This window comes from Bombus huntii, chromosome 3, assembly GCF_024542735.1.
Source record: "Bombus huntii isolate Logan2020A chromosome 3, iyBomHunt1.1, whole genome shotgun sequence".
Classification (NCBI taxonomy): Eukaryota; Metazoa; Arthropoda; class Insecta; order Hymenoptera; family Apidae; genus Bombus; species Bombus huntii.
Genome location: NC_066240.1, coordinates 18,827,202 through 18,850,039, shown reverse-complemented (window position 1 = coordinate 18,850,039; position 22,838 = coordinate 18,827,202). Strand labels below are relative to the sequence as shown.

General features: G+C 37.2%; 1 protein-coding gene across 1 annotated transcript in view; it reads left to right on the top strand.

The window, feature by feature from the left end:
- Positions 1 to 22,838, top strand: part of LOC126864130 (peroxidasin-like) — a 352,730-nt gene that overhangs the window by 222,656 nt on the left and 107,236 nt on the right. Inside the window, exon 7 of the mRNA XM_050615123.1 lies at positions 1,063 to 1,240. Within this exon, the coding sequence (XP_050471080.1) occupies positions 1,063 to 1,240 (178 nt within the window). The remainder of the gene's footprint in view (positions 1 to 1,062; positions 1,241 to 22,838) is intronic.

Below are 22,838 nucleotides of genomic sequence, written 5' to 3'. Positions count from 1 at the left end.
CCTGCAAGGAAGGTTACAGCCCGAAACGCCACACCGCGACGAGTTAAAAGGGTTCACGGGAACGAGATCAGTCTTTCCGTCGTTTGCATCCATCTTCGCGGACCTCGGCTGGAAACTTATTGTTCCACGACTGTTGCACGCGACGTCGATGGGGTAGGAGGATTTTTTCGTGGCTTGTTTCCAACAAGGGGGGTAACGCTTGCAGGCCGTGAGAAATTTCAGCAATTCCTCCTGTTCGCAGTTAGCAGTTCCCGGCACGTTTCTTACGCGGAGCTGGATCTGAAACGAACCGATGACTGAAGAAACAAGTTATTTTTCCGCCAACTTGCCGCCCGCGACGTGAGCAAGCTTTTTCTCCTAGTTTCGCGAGGATCTCGTTAGGAAATTTCGAAAAAGTTTTTAGGATCTTACGGGATACTCGAACGTTTTAAATTTAGAGTATTTGGGAAGAAATTGTTTTCAGGTGTTCGTCGTATCGTCGCATAATAAGTTTCATCTATGAGTTGTATCAAGATTTTCTATCAAAATTATAATGAAAACCATATGGAAAGGCTGTCAATAACGTTTAATTGTCCACTGTGCGCGGATTAAACACCATCATCCTGTTCGTGGATCGTCACAAGTGTACTTTGCATGGGCAAATAGTCAATATTACCGATAATAAATTTACATTTATTTTGACTCACACGTGTAATGTCTTACTTTTACAGACACCTAACCTAATAACCTAATAAACCTAATCTGTCAAACGTTGTGATCTTTATTTTGATAGAACAAAATGAATCATACGTAATTCGATAAAATAACATAAAACGGAAAACGTTGTGCACCCGTTATTTCCTTATAAAACGAAAGAAACTTTTCGGACGAATCGGTTCCATTTGTATAAATGTCAATTAAAAATATTCAACGCGATCCACTTTTCTCATCGAAATAGAAAATCGCAGTAACTTTTCTAAGGTAAATAGATAGAACGCGATGATAGCCGATGTTGTTCGATGTAATGGCGTGTGAAGCGGGGTAAAAATGCTAATGGCAAAAATGGACCGATGTCTGTTTCAGTGCCGAAGGTTGAGATCGTGGACGAGCACGGTGCCACGGCTGGTGACAAATTCTACAAAGCGGGCAGCACGATAGAATTGAAGTGTGTGGTCAGCAATATACCGCAGCCTACCGGATATGTTACGTGGCGGCACGGATCCCGCACGCTGAATTACGACACTACCCGTGGAGGAATCAGGTGAGCCTCGAACATACGATTTAATGGCACAGAAATTGATTTCACCGCCGGCTCTAGATATAATTTCGTTCGAAATTCCTGGATATTATCTGGCATCGGCATCGAAATTATCCTTGCGTTGTAATTTAGCTTCACCGGATTCATGAAAATCCGTAAGGTTGGATTTATGGTAGCTGAGAGTTTATGGGAACGAGGATACGATTGAATTCTTTAATTCTGTCCCGAGAGTACGTGCTTTCTGTTTTGACGGATAGCGAAGTATGTTAAACGACAGAGGAAAAAGTAATAGTTATTTAAAAAAAAGTAAACTGACAGAATTATAACAGCGTTATAGATAGAATCATTTAAGTAAGAGAATGTTTCCTTTTTTCTTAATTTATTCGTGAAATAGGAAAGAAACACGTGGATTTACGAATTTTTATTCTATTTACATATTTGCTGCCACGGTGGTTATTGGTGACCCATGTTGCGAAATTTTGTACAACGATTAAAATAGCATTGTTATTTATATCGCGACTCTCAAGGCGAAACATGTAAAATTCGAATGACAGTGAACGTATTAATTAAATGAAATTTCAAACAATGTATCGACGTTGCATTTGCGAAGGTTGATGAAATTATCTTTCGAAAACTTCGATGCATTTGTTATTGCGATTGTAATTTAAGTTGCACGAGACAAAAGCTCACTTGCACGCTCCCTTAACAAACCTTAACAATCGCGTTCGCAACCTAACAACGTCGTCGGAAGTTTACGTCAGGAAATTCACGTTTACAAAGATCAAAACGCCGTGAAAAGTGGCCGAATCTCGGGAGGAAACTTTATGCCGTTCCTATAATTCTGTAATGAACTAGGAACGTCGCTGCTCATTATTATTTAAGATGGGAAGGAATAATGCTCAACTACGTAGAAGAAAATGTTTGCACAAGCAGCACAACGCTTCCCTCTGTTCTCCGTTCCATCCCTTATAAATTATTCTTCTCTAGATCAACAACGATCTAGATCAAAAATAAATATCGACGGTATTAAATATTAAAAACTTGCATCGTGTGCTATTCATGGATAGTAAACACTAGGAGCGTAAATTATTCTGTACGGAAAAAAGCAAAATACGCAATAGGAAAATAATTAATCCACTTCGTCCTTCGCGTTGAAGATCGCGTTAAAGAATAAAAACTGACAAATTGATGACAGGAATATATTATAATTTATAATACATTAGAAAAAAATATTGTAAAGCAGTTAAACATTGGATAACATTTCTCAGCTTGGATGCAAGAATACAGTGGCTGAGACAAATATTTCAAGACTTGTTTCAAGAGTCTTGTAACTTTTGTATATATCTTCAGATCCGTTTCAAACGTTACCGATACAATCGCGATACACGTTACAGTGGTAATGAAATTTCCAAATGTTCTGTATAATATATGCGCGAAAAGTTTGTAGGAATGTCTGAATACTTTTTCGAGCCACTGTAAATCAAGTGGCAGCACGATGATGTAGCGGAATAAAAATTTCGGCTTTTAAAACGAACATCGATAGGTGAGAAAACCGAGTACGTCATCGTTTTATCGCGACCGTGTCAAACTGTTTCCGTTGACACACGAAATTGACGAGAAGGAAGTCGCTTCTGTATGACAGTGAACGCATTAACGAGGGCACGCTTGCTCGAATCGATTTATCGACTTGATCCGGCGGAACTTGATCGAAAGGCGAGCAAGATCCGGTGGTTGGGGTGCGAGTTTCCGAACCATGGGCTATTTAAAATTCATGGATTCTGTCATATCTATAACCAATTAGGTCACACACGCCGTGGCAACCGGCGTTGGCAGTTCAGCGAACTTTAATGAAAGTCTTTCAAAATTCACCGAACGTTCCATTCTTTATCGGAGCAATTAGAATCCCCATGCAGCCTGCATAAACTATCGGCTGGCCGCTCAACGAAATTACTCGAGTGGCCGCAAACCATATCTGAATACGGTTCGTGCGGTCAGATGTTACACCCTGACCTCCCTGCAGCTTTTAATTAAAAAGAAAGAATCACCGTGGAAGAGAAATAAAAATGCGCTTATCTAACATTGATTGGCCAAAGATGTCAAAGTTTCTGAGAAAGACGTAGCTTAAAATAACTATGTATTTGCAATTTTTAATTTATGCAATTTCATTTTTTCCACGACACGGCAGCAAATTATCTTGTCATACATCTTCTGTATAGTTTCCAAGAGGTCACGAGACGATGACCCAATGGAACCTTCTATTAGATTAGAAAATAAATTTATTTATCTGTCGCGAGTAATATAAATTTCAAAGTATATTATAACAATTATTTGTAGAATATAAAAGTACGTGTATATTTGAATGTTTCGACAGAAGATACGTATTTATGGAGACGCAAGATAAATAAATAACTTTTTGATTAGATCGATTTTGTCTGAAAGTATAACACTTAACGAACTTAATAAATGGGTCTGTTACTCGACTTATATACAATACCCATCGCCGTATCGATAAAATAAATGTTCTGCATAACATTAAACGCTGGATTACATTTAGCCGCATATTAATCAGTTGTACAAACCCTTCCTAAATTTATTTCGATTCGATCTGTTAACTATCGTACATATATCAAACAAAATTATTATCATATATGAGATATAAAATGTTTATGCGAATATTCAGAAGATCGCTATCAAAGGACCTTTTTTAATTTAATTTATACCTTTTTTAATATAATTTTATTTATAATTATGTGCACGTGGAAATGTCAGATTTTGTTTGATCTTCCTCTGTTCGCTAAACTCGATCGTGATTTATTGCCATTATTGTTATTATGAGATTCCTATCGGTACACCGGATAAACGTTTCGATAAATATGCTCGCTAATTTTACGCTCAATCGCGTTGTTTAACCGGGATATTCTGTTAGCTTAGAATCGAATGAAAACCTGCGAAATTGTTGATCGATAAATAAAACGGCGAGTTCGGTAAAAGATAAAATTTGCTATTAATGAAAATGCATGTTGTGAACTGTTTGACATTGTAAACGCGCGAATTTTCGACCAGCTTATACATCGAATATTGTCCAAACAGCATTCGTTCATTAAAATCTATGCGCTTGTGTAATATCACGCTTAAACTTTATGCACGTATAAACATCGATAATTACGTATAATCAGAGTAAAGGTAATCTGCGATTGTAGCACTTTCGAAGGTATGTTTTGCAAGAAATATAAAGTAAAAATTAGCAATTTTATGAAGTGAAATTTCGTGATAAGATAAGCATCTGTAATATGAAAAAGTAATTTGAAATTGAAAATATGAACGTAACTGATTACGATACTGTGCCATAAAATGGCGAACGTTTTAAAATGACATTATTCCTGATTTCGTGCCATTACGTTACACGCACACGATATGGAAACGTAGTTGTAACTGTGAACAGTAAAATAAGGTAATCTTGCAAAAGACTATAAATTCCGATTGTTGGCCATAAAGATTCAAAACGATTACGAAAATGCGACGTTAATACGTACTATTATGAGGGTCGTAGAATGCTGAAACATAGTCGTAATCGCTGCTATATACATAGATGTTGTAAAAAAAGGGCGACCAACTATTTTCTTGAAAATTCGTTCGGAGCACGGATTTCTTCATAATCAATATATTTTTACATCATCTTTTCTGTACAAATAATCTTGTAATGTATCATTGTACAATGATAAGATTATTTTTTCTGAACAAACTTGTCTATTATTTATTTATTTATTTATTATCTTGTTTAGTAATTATAATCGAGGATCGTGTTCAGAATAACTCATTTGGAGTAAATATGAAAATATATTGTAAATACATTGTACGAATTTCTAAAATACATAAAATTGAAATGCCGATATAGGTGACCGAGCGTCCCAACAACAGAAATCTATGATAAAATTTGAAAAAAATAAAAATTACCAAATCAACGCCTAAGTTAATCGATGTCGTATTAACGTTGAATTGTCAACCAAATCGTCGGACGCGCGGTATCAAAAAATTAATTGAATAGGGAACGATCGAAAAACGCCCAATAATAACTTTATCTCCAATTATGTTTAATCACATCCGCTAGTGCGAAATATGCATATTTTCCGCTTAATCGTCTGTATTTTTATTAAGCGCATTGTGATTTCCAAAATTTCTATTCGTTGGGAAACACTTTTCGCTGTGCATTTAGCTCCATAGAGACAGATAAATTCATTTAATCATCGATGCAAACATCAACTTATCAACTATTTTGTTTGGTTGAACGTGTCGTACGACCATAACTCCATTTAACGTAGTCAGTGGAGGTGGTTCGGATCCAGATTTGCAATCTATTCGCCGACCTCTATTCGCTTTTAATCCGCCTATGATCAATGCCATGCGCATTCATTTCAAGCTTCATTAGGGACGCACGACCTACTGGTGTGGCGTGGATTCTTCGATCTTTTAATTTCCTGAACGGCGCGCGACCTCTGTCGCTTGCAATTGGCAATAATCGCAAATAATACGAATCAAGAAAGACCAGAGTTTTCATTCTGTTCGTTTTCGATAATACCATCTTTCGTCCGTTCTTCTCTTTTTCCGTTTTTAATGAGCAGTTAAGCTGATGGAAATAAAATATTATGGAAATAAATAATATTGCGCGATGGAATAAAATAATTCTGCGAAATATTAAAAGCAACGATTTTAAACCGTTTCTGAAATATCGCTGCTCTCTGCTACCTTTGAGCAGGGAATACATATTTTAACTTGGCTTTTATATCCCTGCGAAATTATCGTCTAACGAAACACAGAAATTCTTGCGTTTAATGTTATCTTAGGGTAAATTCGTATGGTTTCGAAGAATTGTACTAAATTGTACAGTTTAACCTTCCAACGTGTTTTTGCAGTGCAATTTCAAACATTTGATTCAGATTGTCAAAAACAGAGCGACGAATTCACGACGAATTAGAATTTGTTATAAGAGAGGTGTAAACAGTCGATAAAGTCGACTCATTTTAACGAGCCAAGCTCCCAGGAAACACAGAGTTTTTGCTTCGAGAAAGGAAACGCTCATGACGTTATGAATTTTACGTTCGCAACTAACTAATTAGAAATGTTCGCTACGTGTAAATAGAGATTGGAAAGCTGAACGATCTGCAAACTTTCTTTTCGGATATCATGCTTGAATATGGCTCGGTCAAAGGGCTGGGAAAGTAGATTTAGCCAAGCGACGGGACTGTAGAAAAAATTGTCCTAGCTAGAACATTTCTGTCACTCTGTATGGTATGAAAAAAGGACACCCAAAAAGGGCTGTTTTTTAACGTGAACTTGTGACTGGAGCAAAAATGATTTCACGGTACGAAACGCTCGTTTTTTCCCCCCTCCCACCAAGAATGTATACGTATTTCATCCATACCTTTGGAACATTATATTGCAATTAGTTTGCAGGACAACAGTTTGCGTCAACGTGTTGCAAATTCTGTCTTGGCGGTGAAAGAACGACCACTGAAAGAGAAAGAGGAAAGAAGGGAAAGCTGTTAGCTCTTTCGATTTTTGAAAAAATCTATCGACGATTCTTGAGCTGATAAAACTTCGATCTCGTATTTGGTTTCTCCGGAAAACGCTTTCTTTCTAATTATACATAGTACTGTAAAACTACGCTGTTTAAGATTCTAATAAAACAACGATTAGCTAGAAAATTATAACAAGGACGAAATTTAGTAACTTAAAGCTTATTCAGTAGATTTTATCATTAGAGAAAATGTTTTAGAAATATACAGCAGCTTCAAAGTAAATTCTAACTACTCTATAACGACTAGTTACGAAGCTATGATGAAAACGAAATTTAATACATTAAATATTTAAAGCTTTCGTTGGAAGGCAACCAAAATTTCAGGATTAAAAAACTGACCTCGCTAATATTCTCCGCTTCCTCGTGGGTCCTTTGCATCGTGATTGACATTGGTTGGTCGTGTTATTCGCTTAATATGCCACCTGAGCCTGTGGCTCCGTGTAGCGAGTTGGGAGGACCTTTAAAGGCTTCCCAGAGAGTTGCAGCGTCTAGGTGCTTCGCATATCCCGAAGAAGCTCTGGACTTGTATAATTCTATACGGGGTCTCGGTCTCCTTGTCACAGCTTTCTGCTTGCTACGGGCAACAAGAGAACTCTACCTCCTTAATATAACCCTAATTTACTCAGCTAGTCTTCCCTTAATTCACTATGCGGACGATTAGAAGATAAAGTTAGCCGTGTCTTAGCGGCCTGACGTCAATCGCGTCTTTAGTTTTCGAACTTGACGCTAATGAAAATTCGAATTAACGGAGGGATTCAAGGTTTAATTAAATCTTGATATTCAATGTACATTGTGATGTGCTAACGAAGGTTTTAACAGTCGCGGAGCTTTGTTTTCAACGGGTCTTTATTGCAAGTATTACGATCAAATCGATATTGTCGCAACGAATGTAATATCGTTTCTCTGTTTCTTTAAACACTCAGCGAATACTTATTCACGATATGGTTGCTCGATGGTTGTAATTTAACTTTTATTCCGCTTAATATCGCTTCAATATCTCTGGGAATAATTCTGTTGATCGCAGTTCTAGAAATATTAGCGAATCGTTGTTATTCGAAATACAGTTTTGGATTGAAAAATTCTATGCATCTGATATCGAGAATTCAGTGGAAAAATGTATTACTCTCTCCTCTTGAAATTTATTCTTTCGACGGAATTTTTGCTTTATTTCAAATAATGTGCCGCATCTCCGGATAAAACACGGGAAATTCAATGAAAAATGTAAATCATTGCAATATACTTGTAATTTCGCTGCCAATTAAATATTCTCCGAAATGGTTTCACAACGTTCATTTCTAACTTTGTTCCCCTCGATAGTTAATTGTATGTGTTAACAGTTCGTAGATAGAGTACAAGTATATTATTCAACCATCATTCAACGAGCAAACTCGATTCAACAGCTTTCGGTCGGGCTACGAGTTGTTAATAACAAAATTAACATGTAATTCCGGGTGAACATAATTCTAGTTGTCAAACAAATATTACAGACTAGAGTTTTAGAAGCTTATTTCGGTAATGAAACTAGAAATGCTGATTGTTACTCCTAGCGGAAAAGCAGGTTTTAACGAACATTTGGCGGAAATTATGCGTGTAAAAGGCCACGGGCTATTCGATCGCTGAATTACAACGTATAGGCAGTCTGTGTACTTTTGAGCCATTAAATTTTCTATACTTAAATGCATAAACATTCATTTCTTTGTTTTATAATCGAAGATTTATTTGAAATTAATCATTATATTTGTATTAATATTTCCTATTGTCTATAAAATATTGTTTATATTAAAAGATCCACGATGAAACTGCATTGTAAAATGTAAATCAATTACCCACAATGGCATAATGGCACCAATGACGTACTTTCATAGTGACTTAGGTACGCATAGCAATAGCAATACAGCTCTAATAGAGTGTGACAAATCTAGCTTTGTTCGGTTGCTACAACAGAACCTCTTTACGTCTCACGTAACATATACGTTGTACATACCAAATATCTGCTTTGTGTTAAGAGATTTGTAATACTGATTGGTCGCTGACTATTGTGCTATACTGCTGGCACATCTACCTGCACATCGCATCAGAGAATTTACGCAAATGCTCGATACGTCGTATTATTAAGCAATCATAGAATGTCGTTTCTCTAATTAGACGATCTGAGAAATTAAATCGTTGAAAATGATTAATTTATCGTAGCGAAGGTCAATTCGATGAAATTTCAATTATTACTCATAATGTTCGTCTATTTAGCTATTTGTCTATTTAACTAATTCAGCTTATACTTAGCTTATAGTGCAGTAGCACTATACTGCTGGCACACCTAGATGTACATCGCATCAGAGAATTTACGCAAATGCTCGATACATCGTATTATTAAGCAATCATAGAATTTTGTTTCTCTAATTAGACGATTTGAGAAATTAAATCGTTGAAAATGATTAATTTATCGTAGCGAAGGTCAATTCGATGAAATTTCAATTATTACTCATAATGTTCGTCTATTTAGCTATTTATCTATTTAATTAATTTAGCTCGTTAGAACGATCGTTTCTAAATGAAACATTTTTTCAAAATTAATCTTAATTCTGTCACATTTTTCTATGTTAATTCTACTATAGTAACTCTACGTCTAATATAACGTATTTTTAAAAATATATATATATTGCATCAAAGGATAAAGTAAATAAGTGACTACTCGAATATAGATTTTCCCAACTGTTATCCGTATCAATGAGGTTAAAACTGTTTCACGGGCAACCTATTCCGGCGAACAACGAGGAAAACCGATGGAAATCAGGTTTGACGCATCCCGCAGTGTCGTGAAACGCGAAATTCGGTCGGGACAGGGAAAAATCAGTGGTAACCGCGATAATGAATGCGACGCTTCTCTTTTCTCTGTATATTTTCCCTTCCCTCTCTGTCTGTCTCTCTCTGCTCTCGCAGCTTTTCTCTTGCGAGGAGGGGAATTCTGTCAAGCGAGCTGTTGAAAATTTAATCATCCCCGAAAGCGCGCGATGATTGTGCCGCGACACGTGACGCGCGCGAGCTTGTTCTGTATTCACGGTTGTTGAAAAAGAGAAAGAGAGAGAGAGAGAGAGAGAGAGAGAAATGGGGGAGAGGAGGGAGGGAATTCAGTTAAAGGGAGAGAAGCAAGAGATTTTGAATAAAACATACGGCGTTTCCAATAAATTCGTGGAAAAGGGACGCGATTAAACGCTAGATTTTGACTATCCGACACATATCGGCAGCTGTAGGTAGGTAGGATGGTAATGCTTATGGCGATGAACAGATTCTATAGATCGGCAGCGACAGTTCGACATCTTGGATGTCGTTCGACAGAATGCTTTTGCCATGAGAACAATTTTTGGGACTCGCTGCCGACGATTTAGAGCCATTGCGATTCTCTCGTGATATATGACACGTGGATTTTGTTCTGCATTTCATTCGAAATACGAGGGAATTGTATTGGAGGAAAAAGTAGAACGACTATAAATGAAAAAGGGCCGGTAGCCATGTGTATCGCGACTGTGTAACGACGTACAAAGCGAGAAATTTGGTGTTACCGACGTTAATTAAATATTAAACAGTGTCTACAGTGTGATAACTTCTGACTAACAAAATAGCCAGTTCGTTATTTGAAGAATAAACATCTGACGATTACGATGCTTAAAAATCACTGATCTTAGTTTTTAACATTCGAAGACGGATTACCACGAAAGTTCGATTCAAAGTTTTAACGTTTTAAGTTAAAAATTCGAAACGCTTTAAGCATGAACAAATTCGTAAACGTCAGGTTTAAAAAGTCACTGTCGAATCCAGAAACACTAATTTTCACCATCAATCCTATAACGAATTGTAGGAAAACAAACTGTTTTAAGCGAGATAGCTATGAAAAAGGCAGGATAAACGAACAGGCCATCGTGCAGCCGCAAAGGGCTATAGTTTTTTCGCTAATCCGCGATGCTTTTCAAACGATGCGCTGTTATAGAGGTTCCATCGCAAGTACAATTTATTCAGAACATTCTATTACGCTTTGATTGGCTCCGAGAGCCATTTTACCGAGATCGTTTAACCGAGGGCGTCAAACACAGCGCTGTAAATAAACGACGTTCGATCGACCCACCCTGCGTCCCAATCGTTCGTTCACCACTCTTATCAACGCGATTCTAGATGTCTCTCCATCACCTACCAGCACCCTTATTGATAGCAAGAAATTGTTGTAATTTTTCTCGGAATCGTCCGAAGATAGATAAAACCAACACAGAATCGATTGATCAACGTTGATTTTCACATTTTATTATACAGTATATGAAACTAAATGAGCTGATATTTATGTATAAGAGAGTCGATTGCAACTGGTCGATGCAAGTAATGAATATAAATAAGATACGAAACTGTGCAACATTTTAATCCAGTTGCGGACATTAGAAACTTAATCGAATCGATTTCAGGTGTTTCCTTCGTTGGTTTCTATCGTCATCCAAAACGTTACTCTCCGCTTAATTATTCAGATAGACTAAGCGCGACTTTAAACAAGATTGCCTCCGCGCTGTTGCTTCGCTTGATGCGTTCATCTCACCAAGTTACGGCTGACTTAATTAAAATGCCGTTGCATGATCAACGGCTCACAGTAAACGATTATACGAAACGAGGAATCTATTTGCGAAATGGAATTTTCCTATTTTACTTGCTTCGATTCTTTGTCGTCTATTTGCTGCAACTAGAGCGTAGTTCTTCTTCGTGTTAATCGCATAAAATAATAGACGATGCTTGTAAATATACATGCTTTGGAATTTTATTTAAATTTTTGTTGTTTCTATAAAGAAAAAGCTATAAAACGTTTTAATAGGTTTACGAGCTGTAGTTCCACGTATTAACCTTATTAATTTAATTTGAGGGAGAGTTAAAACAGCGAGGATTTGCATATTATTCATGGATAAATAAAATGGCATTAAATTTTAAATGTTTCGTTGGACGGTGAATTTTCGAAAAATTAAATTTCCCAATAAAAATTGCGTTGTATATACTGGAACGTTAAATCCTGTGCTAAATAAGCCGTATTATTTTTATATCTGTCTGTACGGATTTAAAGATGAGAATTTATTGCTTTACCAATAGGAAAAAGTTTACGCAATGACAAAATTATTTTGGAAATGTAAATAATTCGTACGTTGCCGATTAAAAAGACAATAAACAGTATTATTATCGTTTAAATTATTTATACCCATCTCTGCAAATCTCTGCTTCGTGGTTGTGTCGTATCCATTATTTCGTTATACTATTCTTTTTCCGTGTTTTTTATATTTAATGCTTTATTAGAGAATTTATTGAAAATCGATCGTTTCTCTTTTCAATAAGAGCTGCACGATGTAATAACATTTTCGATTCTCGTGCTTTCAACGCAGCGATCGAGAACTTCATTCATTCACAAAGAAACGTAGTAATCGGTGGAATTGAATTTTCGCTGTTCTATATAATTAATAACATTACACGGTTTCGTCGTTACTCTATTGGTAATATATTTTGAAATGAAATTTCATGGACATATGTTTCTTCGTGCTTTTACCTTCTTTGTTTCTGACGCGATACCTCGTGAATAATTTCGTACGTATTCAAGCAAGTTCGATCGTTTATCCGATAAAAGTTAAAATTTATAACAATCCTTTCAACGCGCGTACCGATTTATACTTTTCATAACATCGTAGCACTTTTTTTTAAATAACTCGGTAATTTATAAATTCTATCGTTTAATATCTCGTACATTCCATTAAAAATCTCGTCGAAATCAACGTTATTAAAAAGCTAAAATGCACGACGTGACGTGAATGAATCTTAAATGCGACATTTGAATTTTACCAGTTAAATTCAAACAGATGGTCGTCGAATATGCGACATAAATCAACGGAGACCTTACGCTATAATATAACTTTGTTGAAACCGATAAACTGTGCATCGCTGTAAATGCACCTTTTCCAAGGAAACGTTTCCTGCGTTTTCGCTGCTTACAGACGGATTACTAAATTTGCGAAATTACCATTTCGCGTAGTATGTGCGATGCGCAGAAGCGACGTGAACCAATATCAATCTATATTTTTTTATATTCCTCGTAAAATTCGATCAAAATCCACGTCGTCAAAAAGCAATAAAACTTTCATCGTGAAAAACGGTGCGCGCCGAAAGTTTCTCGAATTTCCATTGATGGAACGAAAAAGTTGAGAATGCATAGAGTTGAATTAATTATGCAGTTAACAAAATGGACAAAGATTGGAGAGAGGAGTTGGCTGAAACTCCATCGATAAAGTTAGGATACAGCATAACGATATTACGTACTCGATCGTGCGCTGCATTAGTCCGGAGCATCTCCCAGCGTGCATGTAGTACACGGTTCGCCACCTTTCTGTCTATTACTCTTCACCTTGGGCCCTTAGCAAGTTGGTCAAGTCCGTGAGTGCACGCCCGCAGCGTGTGTCACCTTGCCGGAGTAACGTAATCAAGATCGCGTCGCTACCACAATATTAGTTCCGCGATATATTCGATTATTGCTAACGTGATTCCGACATTCGATCAAACATTCGGCACGAGGGTTATTTAGGTTAGAACTGTGCGGCAATGAAGCGCTGATGACTGGACACCAACTCGCCTGGTGCTTTTGTGACAGCGACTATACCCAAATCCGCGTCATTCCACACTAGCTGACAATGAACCTTTAGACTTTGACCTTACCTCTGTACATGGCCCAACACCAAATTGTCAACAGCAAATATGTTGAGTTGCAATTTCGACGATGCTTAATCTCGCGAGTTCATTGTCATCCATATCTATTTCACGTCCTCACATTTGTATGAAAATCCATGGACATTTGCAGCGTTTCTCACGGTTGCAAAATCGCCAACGTTTTGTCCCATGGAACTGTCACGTAAAATAAAAGAAAAAAATCGAAGATGAAAATAAAAAAAAGAGAGAATTTATTTGCTAATACCTTGATTACACTGATGACAGTTTACTTTCGAACTCCAGCCGTGACTTTCCAAAACTGAAGCTCTTACAACTCGGTCGCATCCCTACACGAGTGGTTATCTCATGAAGTAGGGAGGACCTCCGGATGTTGGGTCTGGGCCCTGGACCTCCTGCTGCCGCGTGCACTCCCTTGCCGTCTGGTGGGTGACCGTCATCAGCCCATCGATTTTGAAGGGTGCCGGTCGTTGGGTATCGGTAAGTCATCGGAAGCATTTCGCGATTGTCCGCTTGCCATGAACCTTCTCTGTACCTGTTCATTTATTACCACGTATTTATTGTCCTAGACATCGTACTTTTAACAAGCGAAATCCACGGACGATCAGAACCATTCGATTGGTCAAGCTATTATCGGTGAAGCAAGGGATTTTTCTTGAAATCCTATGGCAACGTTTCATCCCTGGCGATCCTCTGTAACACGGAAAAACTGGCAACCGCAGCAACCAGAGCGATATAGTTGGTTCAATTAAAAAATTACATCACTGAACAGGGAACGTGGCAACCGACATGCCGCTAATAACGCGGCTATTTTCACCACGATATTTTTCAAAGAACTACAAGCTCGGGGAAAAAATCACGCTCGATACCGGTTTAGTATAGAATTTTTGAAATACAGGCCCCATTCCACCCTACATCGGCACCAATATATACGTGTCTCTGGTCCGTATATATCGTACATTTATATACACAGGGTGTCCAACGATTAAACAGCCAAACTTCGTCGATATATTCTGTGCTACAGCTGCCTAAGTACGCTTTTGTTAATTTTCTAATTTTTCTGTTGCCTGATTCGATAATCAGGTACAGGTAATGGAAAAATGAAGACAACCTGTTAAGTTCGAGACGTAAACCTTTTGAAAACAGCTGATAAGCTGACCAAATTTTCTGAACCAAGTTGCTCCTCAAGACGAGCAATATTTCAAATTTTTGCCGAAACAAAGCTTTGTTTTACTTGGATATTTAACTTGAATACTTGAACGAATATCTTCTATCGTCTTGCATATCGTACACGTCCTATACATTTTTGTGTTTCCAAAACTCTCGTAATCGTATAAAAATCCGTAGTCTAATCGTAACTGAGGTAATTGTGGTGTAGGGTGCCGAAGAAATACTCGGCGATGTTCAATGGTATATTTATTAACGATCCTCGCTTAACGACTCTTTTCGTACAATTCTCGATTCCAACTGACGATTCTCGTTTCTCGGTTACGGCTCCACTGTTACGTCGATCCGATTTTTTCTTTTTGTCGCCCCTCGATATCCCCACTACGTTGCCACGTACGCCTTCTTGCAAATATTCGGCGGAAGGACCGTAGGGATATCGATGGCTTGTTAGGCGTGTCGGCTTTACGCTTCGGTGATATCCTTTGTATCGACGAAACCGTTAGAAAGTTTCGTTGTCGAGTGCCGCTACATAATCATAGAATTTGATGGTTAATCCCTGGAACACCCTGTATATCGGTACATACATATATAGGTAGGTATAAAAAAAGAGGTGGAGAGGACAGAGCAGGGTTTCCTGTTGTTTCCGTGAAATATTTGCCAGCGTGGTCTCGGTGTGTGCGGCCGATAAAACAAAATCCGATTAAACGCTTTGTTTTAGACACTTTTTTTTTCACCACGTAGCTCACGCAGATCGTGCCTGCGCCCTAATTGATTTGCCGAGTAATGGATCAGAGCCAGTGGCCGCACTGTCACCAGGGCTGTGTCCTGGCGTTGTCCGGTCGAAAACTATCATCGACCAATAATACGACCGAGAGTTGCGTGTCGTCGTGATGCAATACGCGACCGATCGAACAATTTCACGTGTCGATAACCGAAGAAATGATTGGGCTTACTCGTCACGGTTGTTCGGCTGTGCCGCGGATACGCTTGCGGAATACGGATATAAATTTCATAGTCGGAGGCCGCAATTGTTGAACGGTTTGCGGAACAAAACGCCGAGGCTGCTATAGGCCAGCCTAAATAACTCGATGGACGAAAGCTTGACAAACGTCAGCCCTGCACGCGGCGTCGGCCCAATTGTGGTCGCGCCGTTTGTCACGCAAAAATTCCTGCCATTTACGCGCAACCGAACCAAGTGGCAAACGCTGTACACCGACGCACGTACCACCCCACGAAATTTCGTTTGTCGCGGTCGCCCACCGACAGAGGTGTCTTTTAAGCCACGTTCAACCGTTGAAAGAGCTGCCAAGATTGAATTAATCGAGTAGCAAATTTTGCAATGAGAGAATCTATTGGTTCCGTCGTTGTCGCTGAATGAATTAACACGATTCGGGGACAATTAAAAGGTTTAAATTCATCGGGGCACTTTAAAGTACCACTTTCATCGACACGTTCACTGATACGGTGAACATTGGTAACACACTAGATGGTTTTATTGAACTTTTTAGGACGATTAGATAAACAGAGATAAGATCAATTTTATGGATTAGCATATTTTTTAACGATTTAGACGACATTGTCAGGAAATTGGAAATGTACAAGAAATATGCATAGATGTTACGACGTAGATATATATCGCGATATTGCAACTTCCAGGGCAAATATCAAGTTTACATGGCGGTCGATTCGATGTGAAATACGTTCGGAATTCTGCAATTAATCCAGAATGACGAACAGCGAAATTATCGCGAGGATCGGGTAAAAATCAGCGAAAACTCAGGAACTGGAAACTAATGTAATTAGGTTGTAACTAGAAATTGCACCGCTTGTATAACTATGAGGTGGTAATGTTACGTACAATTTAGGTAGCCATAGCCTCTTCAGCACATGGTAGAATTTAACGCGAAACCACAAATAGTTTGCGATCGATTTGTTCTAATTTGAATATCTTCGTGAAAATTAACGGCAAACCAAGATCAATTAATTGATTCAATCGCCACACGGAGATGAAAATTTAACCACGGCAATGTAAAAAATTCTGTATATTTCTGCTTGGCAACATTTTTCTTCGCTCGTTTAATTCGGTACAATGGTAACAAATAATTTTCAGCTGATATATATTTCGCTTAAATCGAAGCTGTTGTTTGATCAGTTAAAATATTCGTATAACGAAACTAAAAGATTGTACGAGTTGGAAAACAGCCGATTGTATTATCAGCATTATAAAACGAAGTTGCAAGCTTCGATATATGTATTTAATATTTAAATTTAACCATAAGTTGTTTATCGTGTTTTTCCATTCATTGGTTCCGAATGGTAAAATTTAATAAAAATTCCAAACATGGAAAGTTAATACGAGATATTCAATATCCTTCCTCCTATCCGTATCAAATCTACATAAAGAGCTACGAAATTTTCATCAAAACGTTGTTTTGTAACGAAATTTCGCTAATATGGAACCACGGGACGTGCATAATTTAAAAGTTTCAACCATTCGCGACATCTGCGCGTCTCCTCAACTTTAAACAAACATTTTATATCCTAATTTCAGCGGCAGCGCGATCATGCGAACTAATCACATTATTACAAGAAGAGGTGAACGATGCTGCCATGATTTTCCAACAGATTCCAACAATTTTATCCAACTAGAAGCACAGCTGGGACTCTTTTTACACGGTACTTTTTATGCCCGATTCGCTTTTACCTGGTTTTTTAATCACGTGTTAAAATAGCCTTAGATCTTATCTCTGGTCATGTAGAAATTAATTATAAAAAGAAAAACTAATCGAAGGTACACAACTAGCTACTAGAACGTTCTACGTAATTTTAAAGAACTCGTATGGCTCGTTATTAAAAAGTATTTGAAAAAAAAAACACAAAATATATGTCATTAGAACTGATACAAAATGAAGGATATTTCGAGCGACGAAAATAATTTTTTTCTAGTAATAACAGCGACGAATAAAATTTACTCGACTTTGAAAGCAATATTTTTTTAATTTTCCTCGACATATTACTTTTTCTTTCGCGTGTCTATCGAATAAGATGTTGTTATCGAACACAGTTCTGTTGGGTTGGCAACTAAGCGATCGCGGATTTTGTCAATACCATCTAATAACAAAATCCGCAATCGCTTAGTTGCCAGCCCAATATTATTTTCTATAGTTTAACGCAAGTTTAATACCTTTTTACAAATCAATTGTTTCACGATATTTTTTACGCGGTATTTTTACACGGTACGGATCCATCGTGTAGAAAGAGTGCCAGGTGCACCGAGAAAACACAAAATACCTGGGTATTAAAATAAAATGAACTGGACGTGAATAAGTAGCCGGATTTGTGTATCGTCAGTTCTCGGTGAGACTTTAAAGATTCTTTCAAATGTTTGAAATTCCTGAGACCGCTGATTATCGTTCCAATCTGCAAAATGCTTGGAAATATCTAAAAGCTTCAGGATTTCTTTAACCTTCTGGGATAATTGGAATTCCTTGAAACTTCAAATTCCACCAAGTTTTTCGAGGTCTGTGGAACATCTTAAAGTTTTGAGATACTTCGAGACTGGAATTTTTGAAACCGTGAGAATTCCTGAAATTTCTATCACTCTTCAAATTCCTGAAACTTTCAATACTCCTGAAACATCTCTAAGATCTGAAATTTTGCGAATCTCCGAGATCGTTTAGGCCTTGTAATTCAAAGATCGTTCTATGCCGAATTTATGCTCAACTGTATCCTGTATCGCGCGATAGCTTGAAAAAAAGTTAAGCTCATCAATTTCAATTTTTCTACGTTGGAAACGATGTTTATTGGAATACTGGATTGAATTTTTCTGTATACTGTCCAACAAAATAGTTCATTTTTATTTCTCCTCGTGCTAATGAAATTCCGCGATTAAATGTGATTTATTACGTTCGAACTTCGTTCCTCCTTTATTTTTTAAACTTCATATTAATCTCGCCATTTCATCGAAACTTCGTCCTTTCAACTAGGCTATTAATTTCGTCCAGATTATTGATTTTATAGGACGATTGCCCATTTGGCTCTCAATTAATCGAAATACAATAAAAGATACGACACTATCGGTGAAACTTTCCGTTTAGATTTAACAAAACTTCGGTGGATCTTTGAAATTCGCTATTAACGTTAAGTAATGCCATGTCGAATGAATTTGTAACAATGAATAACACGATTTGCTATCTCGGTAGAAACACAGACGAGAAATTGAGCGAGAGACGACGGTAAATCAGAAACATAGAAGCTGCAACCCTGTGCTGCAAAGTTTCCATCTTTGAGGTAAACTTTTACGATACTTAGACGGTGACTTTTTTACGACTTCCTGCAGTAGGTTATTCGTCTATACCCGGAGATTCCGTTGCGAAACAGAGATAGCCGCGGAAATTTGTCACGCAAAAGTGGAGCTTGCATGAAAAGTTCCTCCAGTGCGTCGTAGAACTGCGAGTTCATATTGGTGCGTGCTGGTCAAGCATAAAACTGTGAAGTTACAGGAAAAAATGAAACCATAAATTTTTACGGGAACCAGCTTCGTCGCTTCTAGCAAAGAACAGTCGAGTGGAGAGTGAAAGATCGAAGATCGATAGCGTCGATGGTTCTACAAGCTGTGAGAAAGTTTGAGAAACTATGAATCGCTCCTTCTACCGTGCATTAATCACTCGCGAACATTCAATTAATTACTAATTTATAGGCAACGAGAAAGTCACTCGTATGTAGTTGTTATTTATTCGTTCAAAATATAATCGATATAATTAAATAAAGACAGCAAGGGAGCAAGTTCCGAGCATAGCTTTCGCGTCAAGAATTAATAAAATATAACTATAAAAAAAAAAAAAAAATTGATGACGAATATTCGGAGAGTAATCTGGAATACTTTCAGCAGTCATTGTCTCTTTTACGCAGTCTAACATTATTTTGTATCTCTTATTTAGGAAAATTTATTCATAGTTTATGTTGGGGCTGACTGACAGAAGAACGAGTGGATGAATTTCTAATAGATAAATATATTGAAATAAATAAAGGTATAAATATAAGTATAATGTATAAGTTTATGCTGATCCAAATCCTTACTCTCTTAGTGTCATAATAGGATAGAAAAATAGGGTGAACGTTCATATATTTATAGCAAAAGGATATTACCAAAAAAGTTAAGCTTATAGCTTTAGCTAAAGGCTACAAGAAACATAAACAGAAAGCTATTTATTAGTTCCTTTGTTTCTAGACTTTGTAACCCAAAACGTAATTTAAAGGGCACAATAATACGGACCTCTCCTTATTTAAAATATTTTTGTTTCACTAAATTCTATTCTCTTCGTAACGACCAGTGCAGGTCGCGAATATACATAAATAAAGATGTAGAGTATGTCTTCAAGTAATTACTTCAGCATAAATGGTGGTAAAAAGGTTAATATTTTATTCACAGTTCATAAACGCGAATGTTTACGAAATCTAGAAAGAAATACCTAATCTTTCCCATTAGAAATCTATTTATTAGTTTCTTTGTTCCTAGACCTTGTAACCCAAAATATAATGTACATTCAAAGGTACAATAATATGGACCTCTGCTTGTTTAGAATATTTCTGCGTAGTAGCAGTCTCCAAGTCACGGATATACATAAATAAAGATGCAGAGTTTTCCTTGAAGTTACTTCAACAGTTTAATACATATACCGTGCGCAAAACCGAAATAAACTGGCTTCACCTTTTATTATTTTCATTATTTTACATTATTTTCGTGGATCTACGGACCTAGATTTTGTCAGTTCTAACAGTACACTGATTGTAAGTAGCAGAAATTAAAATACCGTTTATAGAAGTAACATTGAAGTGTAATTTGACGCTATATAATTTCTTATGCGCACAATGAAAACTTATTCGGCAACGTTTCACAAGAAGAAACGTTTTACATTTTCTTTATATTTTCAAACAATTTTTAATTGTCGTATTTACGTGCTCCTTTCCGCTCCACGTGTTTCGACGCCAGTTTCTTGCCAGGTTCTCGAAAACTTTTTTAGCAGCAGTTCATAAGAGAGACGCACTGCGGTGTTGAGGTGGTTTCTCATTAAACTTGGTGTTTATTGAAATTTTATGCGTTCCGCTTTACATTCCTTGTTAGCGTAGGTTTGTTCCTTTTTAGCAGGTCAACGATAACGTAGCAAACTCGTTAATGAGAACGCGAAGCAATCGTTGCACTCGAAAATATAATACGTAACTATAATAAGAACGCGTCTTCCGCTCGAGCGACCAAGTTTCGCGAACGAAACCAGATTTCGCGGTGGCAATGACAGGAAGAAAGTTGAAACATTTACCAGATCAGTGCCAAAGGTTATTGTATGTTTGCTACACCCTGTATAAAAGAAATCTCGATAACCAAATGAATAATGTTTAAATTAATATTCAAACGTAAATATTTGTACAATCTGACAGTGGCATATCGTCGTATTTTTAAATTCCAGTTAACGCTAAAGTAAAAATGTCAGTGCGAGAATTTTTCTTTTAAACGTCATTCTCGTGTCTGTTTATTATTATAGAAACATAATTAATGAAATGGATATCGACAGTTCGATGATGGTATGATGTATTCGAATCGATCGATTCGGTTTAAAAAGCTTCGCGAATATCAACTTCGTCATTAGAGGTTCGCAGGATAACCATGGACTATGTGGAAATTGATTCCAACGTTTCATCAGCACTGCAGCTGGCCTCGTCAGATCTGATGAGCCACTGTTACTAAATTACATCCTCTCGTGTGTTGCTCCACGATGTATGTACCTTGCGCTCACGATATAAACTGATTATCATCAATTAGTAGATCAGTTTCCTGTTATCGGAAAAGTTCGTTCAAGAATTCTGGTCTCGAGTTCTTTCGAATATCGGCCTTTTTATTTTTTCCTCAAAAATCATATTTTTTTTTATCGATATTTGCCCTATATTTTGCTTTTGGATTTTAGAATGACACGAATCTCTTGATTTGCAATCCGCGCAAGTATGACTTTTATGAGATTTTAAGAGATCCTGTGATAACAACAAGTAATTTCCATTGTGCAACTCATTTTTGAAGATTGCATTAGTATTAGGTTGTCCGAAAAGTGTCTTTCTTTTACAGATACGTCTTTTACAAACACGAAACCTAATCTGTCGTGATCTTTATTTTGATAGAACAAAATGGATCATAAGTAATTCGATAAAATAATATAAAACAGAAAATTTTGTGCGTCTATTATTTCCTCATAAAACGAAACTTTCCGGACGACCTAATATATGGATTAGAAATCGATACAAAAAAGTAAGGCAAATTTAATTTTCCATTCTCAAGTTTCACAGTTATTCAAAGAAACGTCGAGCATTCGATTTAACGCGACGAAGAGTCGTATAATATAATTCAGAAAATAAAAGAAAATATAACCGAGCTCGCAAGGCACAAACAAACGAGTTTATACGATTTATCTTGCTACTGATTCGTTAATATCGCGCCACGCCCTAAACATTCGAGTTCTGTGAAGCACAAAAACAGCATTTATCGCTTGTATCGGTCCAGTCGCAGACCTATAATCCGGCGAATTTCAGCTTGATTTAAATTGTCACGTGCACGAACAGTGCGAGAAAGAGCGCGCGAAAGTGTCTGGACGTCGTTTTAATTTGTGACGGAGGTATACACACACGCGCGCACACACACGGAGAGCACATGTCCGAAAACCATTAAAATCCATAATATTCGATTTTGTATGTTGATATCTTCGCGGTCCTGAACGTTTACCGGTACGCGTACCTCGAAGAAACGATTGAGATAAGAGTTTCTCTTTAAAATGTGACAAATTAAGAGTTAGATCGTGAATATTTATGCATTTATGGAAAACTTGAAGATGCAAGCGTGCACACAACGTACATATACAATATCTGTAAGTAATCTGCAAGAATATATGAAATATCGAAAATACCTGTTAAAAAAACGAAAAAAGTGTAAAGTACTTGTTATAATATTTTCTGGGTGAAACGTATCTCCTTAGGTCTCATTTCGTGAATTGTATTTGCAAACATATGAACTGGCATAAACATCCGCAGCCAACATGCTGATGGTAGACAGGTGCGTAACCTAAATATCGTGTAAATATCTACATTACGTGG